At 43.8% G+C, this 6079-nt stretch overlaps 1 protein-coding gene across 1 annotated transcript in view; it reads right to left on the bottom strand.

Annotated features, from left to right (window-relative positions):
- Dnai1 (dynein axonemal intermediate chain 1) overlaps positions 1-5821 on the bottom strand; it is a 62481-nt gene extending 56660 nt beyond the window's left edge. Inside the window, exon 1 of the mRNA XM_010619248.2 lies at positions 5379-5821. Within this exon, the coding sequence (XP_010617550.1) occupies positions 5379-5405 (27 nt within the window). The 5' untranslated portion in view covers positions 5406-5821. The remainder of the gene's footprint in view (positions 1-5378) is intronic.
- Between the last annotated feature and the right edge of the window lie 258 nt (positions 5822-6079).

Raw genomic sequence — 6079 nt, 5'->3', positions numbered from 1 at the left:
TGTTTTTTTTTTCTTTGTTTTTTTTTTTTTTTTTTTTTTTTTTTTTTTTTTTTTTTGGTGCTGGGGATCAAACTCAGGACCTTGTGCTTGCTAGGCAGGTGCACTGCCACTGAGCTAAATGCCAGCCCACCAATCTTAAGTGCTGGTATCCCCCCAGAAGTCATCCCTGATTTGGCCAGAATTCATATTAGGATACCCTACCACATGCTCCCATAGCAGCACCCTATTCTACTTCCCCCATTATATTCCATTATCCACTCAACAATCAATCGTTTTTTTGAGAGCTTCTGCCATAACGGCTACTGTATTAGGAACTGAGAATACCACATACGCAAAATGTCCACGGGCTCACAATTTAATGAGAGAGACAATAATAAAATAATTACACAGATAAGTAAATAACTACAAATCATGATGCATACTATGGAAGAAAGGAGCATACAGCAATGAACTATAAAATGGAGGAACCTCAACTTATTTTCAATAACAAGGCAGGAGACAAAGGAACCAGTTGTGGTGTTTGGTATATGGGCTGAAATCTTAGGAGTGAATACATGTGTGAGAGAGAGTGTGAAGAGTTCCAGAAACAGGGACAGTACACACAAATACAACTGAAGGATAGGAATCATGGGTAAAGGATGGCACAAATTAAGAGACCCAGGCAGCCCTCAGCCCATACACGTGTCCAAAGGGTTATCTGAAAAATTAGCCCCTATCTTAAGAGCAATGAGAAGCCATTAAAGGTTTCTAATGGGGGATGGCATAATCAAAGTGACAGAAAAGATCATTCTTGATGCTCTATAAATATGGATTGGAAAAGGGCATGAATAGATGAGGAGAAGACCAATTTCATTATTCTCTGGAGAGAGAGGATTGTAGGTTGAGTCAGGAAGGCAAAGGCTTAATCTGATAAATATTTAGGAGCTAAGGGTGAGAAAGACCCTACCTGGGGCACAAAGAAGATAAGTATAAGAATGACAATGAGATAAAGGATCACAAAAGTGAGGATACTTTACTTTGGACATTAAAAAAAATATCAACTTCTCTTAGATACTGCTCACCTCTTGTCCCTTCATCTATGGATCTCATAAGACTCAAATTTTCTGAATTATCCAAGATTCTCTTTGGCCTGGTACCCAACCCTTGATCTAGATCAGTGGCGGTAAACCTAGGGCACATGTGCCCCAGCCAGCTGTTCATATCATTGAAAGCTCTAAAAGATTTGCCATAACTGATGCAGATCACTATTTCTAAAAGTATTGTCCTAGAGGAGCCTCTTGAGAGACCACAAAATGATCCAAAATGCCAGCCTTTTCTTTGGCTTTTACAGGCAAATGATGCAAAATTCCAGACATTTATTTTTTTTTAATGGTAACCAACTGAGTTATAAAGGGGTACTAAAATTTGTTAGTCATAAACTAAAATTAGCTTTAAACTGGAGTTCACAGAAGACTCTAATTCGGTTTTCTACTAAAAAGTCTGGCTGCCAGGCAATGCTTGGCAATGCTGCAAAACTCCTCTTGCATATGTATACATGAAGCCAATTGGCATTCTCACAATTCTCAGGAAGGACACTTTGTTACTGGGGCATTACCAATGTTGTTTTGAGCTGGTCATGGCTTATGGTGCCTGACATTTATGAATTTTAATTACAAATTATAGTTCATGGAGCTCCATCATGACCAATTTAATATGCTATGGGTTATTTGATTAACTCAGTGAGATTAGGGATGTACCTCTCTGACCTTATTTCCTGCCACTTTCCCCCTCCTTTCCTGTTGATCTAGAACATGTGTAGCAGGCTCCCACCTCAGGGACTTTACACATCCTGTGCCTGGAATGCTCCCTACCCCCACCCCAGAGGTCACATACCTAACTCTCATTTCCTTCAGGTCTTGGTTCAAATGACATCTCTATGAGGTCTTATCTGACCCACCTTACTTAAATGATACTCTTCTACCTCCCTTAATTTCTTACTACACTTATCAGATTTACTTTTTCTCCTTGACATCTTTCAACATCTAATATACAATATATTTTACTTATTTATTGACTATTTACCTCCACCTAAAAGACATGCTCTGTGAGAGTAAGGGTTTTTATTTGCTTTGTTTCTTGATATATCACCAATACCTGGCCCAGAGGAGGCATGCATATATTTTTTAACCTTTTGGTCTCCAACACCTAGCTCTAAAGTCATTGATGTACATAGTTCAACTCTGAATCCTTCATAGCCCCAAGCAGATATAGCCAAAGCAGATATAAACAATAGCCCAGAAAAAAATGCTAACATAGTGCATTTTTCTTGTTATCTCTTCCCACTGGGTGCCCCTTTATTATCACTTCCCATCCCAGGCTCACTCCTTCCTGTCCTTCAAACATGTGCAGATGAAAATTTCTGAAGAATAGCCCAGGAACTCAGAATTCATATTTAACTCGTTTTTCTCAGAATTTAATATATCCCAGACACTGTGCCAGGTATAGGGGAATCCACAAAGAGCAAGAAGACAAAGCTAATCCTTGCCATGACAGAGTTGATAGTTTCATGGGGATATTACTTCAACTCACCTCTGGAAAATGGACTTAATCTCTTGTAGGAGAAAGAAAGCCAAATTGAGACCTTAAGAATGAACAAGAGATGAAGAGGAGATTTGGAGTAGGGTAGAGCAGGTACCAGCAGATTGAAAATATTGTACCAGGTGGCTGGATAACAGCGGTTTCAAAGGCCTGAAGAAGACGGTATGGATATCACTTTGCAGAAAGTGAGTGTGGTTCGATGTACAGGGATTGTGAAATTTTCATAGAGCAGTGGTAAGGTCTGAAGTAGGATAAGTAGCTATGGCCAGATAATGTAGGATCTTGTAGGCCATATCAAGCAAACTGGACTTTAGAACTTATCCTGAGAGCAACAGGGGCCTCTGAAAGATCTGATCAGTGGAATAACATAAACAAGTAAAATTTTACCTCCTCTCTGTCCCCTAACAAACCCAATCCTGACTTTCCCTCATTACTACAGGTGTCTGAGTCCTATCTGCCCCCCAACCCCAAGCCTTTCTGCAGCTCCAACCCACAGACTTTCCTGCTGTTCAGCCTCAGGGATCCCATTTTCCCTATGTTTGTATGCCTGTGTCTGTCTCTCCCATTGCTTTCAGTTCCCAGGGGACACAGACAACTTCTTAAACATCTCTTCATCATACCACACCCCCTTAACACTGCCTCAAATTGGGTTTTACTGAGATAAGATGGTGATAAATACAACCTAGTCTGTTCTTATACCCTACATACTAATACTTTCATTGTACTAAAGTAACCCGTCCCTCTAGAGCACAGTGCTGATATGTTCAGGATCCATTGACCCAGGTTTTTCTCCTTCCTGTCTGTTGTCAACCCTCTCTGCTCTCAGTGTAATCAGTCTCTAACGTCTCTCCCAATGGGCTGGAGAAACTCATCCTCAAGATTGTTCAAACTGTAAGATTCTAGAAAATGTTAATTTATGGTAAGAGAAAGCAGATCAATGTTTACCCGGGGCTGAAAGGTAAGGAAAATTGAGTAGGTGGAGGCCCAGAGAATTTCTTGGAATAGAAGTCTATATTTTGATTGCAGTGGTGGTTCACAAATGTATAACTTTGTCAAAAACTTGAAACATGGACAACTAAAATGGTCCATTTTATTGTAGGTAACCAGACCTTAATAGAGACAGGTTAAGAAAATGTACTGCCTAGTAGTGCATGGTAATATATGCCTATAATCTCAACTACTCTGAAGGCTGAGACAGGAGGACTGCAAGTTCAAGGCCAGTCTGGGCAACTTTGTATGACCCTGTCTCAGAATTTTTTAAAAAATTAGCATGTAACTCAGTGCTCTCTGGGTTAAATTCTCAGTACTGAAAAACATACAAATACACTAGCAACTTGTCTATGTACTAAGGCTTAGTAGGTCCAAACAGTACTCAAGCTTCAAAAGAGCTCAATCTTAACATAAAACTAGGGCATAGCCATATGGGAAGTCACCTCCCCATGGCTGCAGAAATTTAAAAAAGAGGTTCATCTGCTACAGAAGGCCAGGTAAAAGAACCAGATGAGCCAATTAATATGGAAGAGGCCACACCAAAATAGGTGAAGGTACAAATAGCATGGATATACGTATGATCTCCTAACCTTGATATGCCCAGGCATGAATGTCGAAAATTTAGAATAAATAAATACAAGTTATGCTTTACGGAACTTTACATTAGCCCCATAGTGGTAAATCATAAAGGCTTTTGTTGTTGCTGTTGTTTTCAGACAAGCTCTTGCTATGTAGTTCAGGTTGGCCTTGAACTCACAGCAGTCCTCCTGCTTTAGCATCCCACGTGTTAGGATTACAGGAATGTGCCACCATGCCCAGCAAATAATAAATAATTTAGAAAAAGGATTTCTGAGTGAATCAATCCTTTATTACCACAGAGAGCTCCTCAAGAACTGGAACTACCTTGCCTTCCATGGTGATGCTGGGGAGGAAAGCTGAACTCTGCACTCAGTGGGTCAGCAGGGGGTGATACTGGGTTTCCTGTGACAAGGGATGAAATCTGGCAAGGTGGCAACAAGGATATGATGTCCATAGAGTTGAATGAGTCACAGGAGTGAATCAGAGGTTCACAGGGAAGAGTGTGAACGCTGTGGGGTAGGGATGGGAAAAGGGTTTCTGGGTTCCTCTCTACTTGACCTCTCCCTGCCTAAAGTCTCCCAGAAAAAAATCCAAACCAAACTCCTGTACATAATCTATTCTTTCTCCTATACAGTTCTCTTGTGCCTGCTCTATGAGCCCCAAATGGCAAGCCCTGTGACTCCATTTAGTCTAGAGCTGAGCAGACAGCAGAGGGTTGGAGAAATAATTCCTTTAGGAATGTGAAAGCAATGAAGAAAAAACTGGTGGCAGTGGGAATGGCAGGGTTAAGGAGCATGGAGGTCAGGATGGGTCTGTGAAGTGAGTACAGTGAGGAGACAGGAAAACGGTGAGGGGAAAGCAAAGTGAAAAACACTGGGTTAGGGGCAGTATGCAAGAGGAGGAAAGGATTAGTGAGAGAGCAAGATAGAGTCAGAGGTTGGAGAAGCACAGGCTAAGGGACATGGTAAGAAGTTAGAGTCAGCAGGGAAAGTTCAAACACTGGCACACACCTGTAATATGAGCAGAGGATCAAAGTTTGAACCTAGCCTGAGCAGCTCAGTGGCTTGGAGGGACCCTTTCTCAAAATTTAAGGAGAACTGAGGATGTAGCTTGCTGCGAAGGCCTCGGGTTAAATCTCCAGTACCGCAAAAACAAAACACAACACAGGGAAAGGAAGATCAAGGATCAGCAGGAGAGGTCAACAGAAGAACGGCGGTCAGGCTAGGCGTTACCTGCTTACGAGGCGGTTTCGGAGGCATCTCGGCAGAAGCAGGAGGCACCTCAACCCCCGGAAAGTCTATGAAACGCTCTTTCGCCTGAGGACAAGAAGTTTGTTCGTCTCCTTGACTACACACAGGAAATCCAAAGTCACTTCCACTTCAATTCCCAGTCACAGGGGTTCTCTGGGGACAGCTGTCGTTGTGGGTCCCCGCGCCCTTGTAGGAGACAATCAACTCCTCCCTGACGCGGTTACCCAGCAACTGACGGACACTCAAGGCGCAGGCGCCAGGATCACCCGCCCTCAAGGCCAGGAGAGAAGGCGGATCTGAGAGCAAGCAGCTCCGCCTGCTCCATTAAGCCCCGCCCATCAGGAGAAGGTGTCTGGCGACCGCGCGCCTTCAGAACTTCAACCTACGGGCGGGACTGGGGTACCCGGGCACCGCCTCCTCATGAATAATGCAGTGTTCGGGCGGTGTCCCGGACCCGGAAGTGGAGTTGCCGAGTCACCGCAGTGGCTGAGCTGCTGACAGGAGGCGGCGGCGGCGGAGGAGGAGGCGAGGCAAGACCTGCAGCTCCCCAGGCCTCAGCCGCTGTAGCGCTAGGCAAGCCTCGAAGCCACGCCGGCTTTAGCCCGACCTCGAATCTCGCGTCCCCAGCCCTCTGGTCCATCCACCTCGCTTCCTGCCCTCCCGATTTAGGTCCGGGGAGGCCT

This window comes from Fukomys damarensis, unplaced genomic scaffold (assembly GCF_012274545.1).
Source record: "Fukomys damarensis isolate Sample0158 unplaced genomic scaffold, DMR_v1.0_HiC HiC_scaffold_36, whole genome shotgun sequence".
NCBI classification, from domain to species: Eukaryota; Metazoa; Chordata; class Mammalia; order Rodentia; family Bathyergidae; genus Fukomys; species Fukomys damarensis.
Note: the sequence above shows the minus strand (reverse complement) of the source record. Positions and strands in the feature narration are given on the sequence as shown.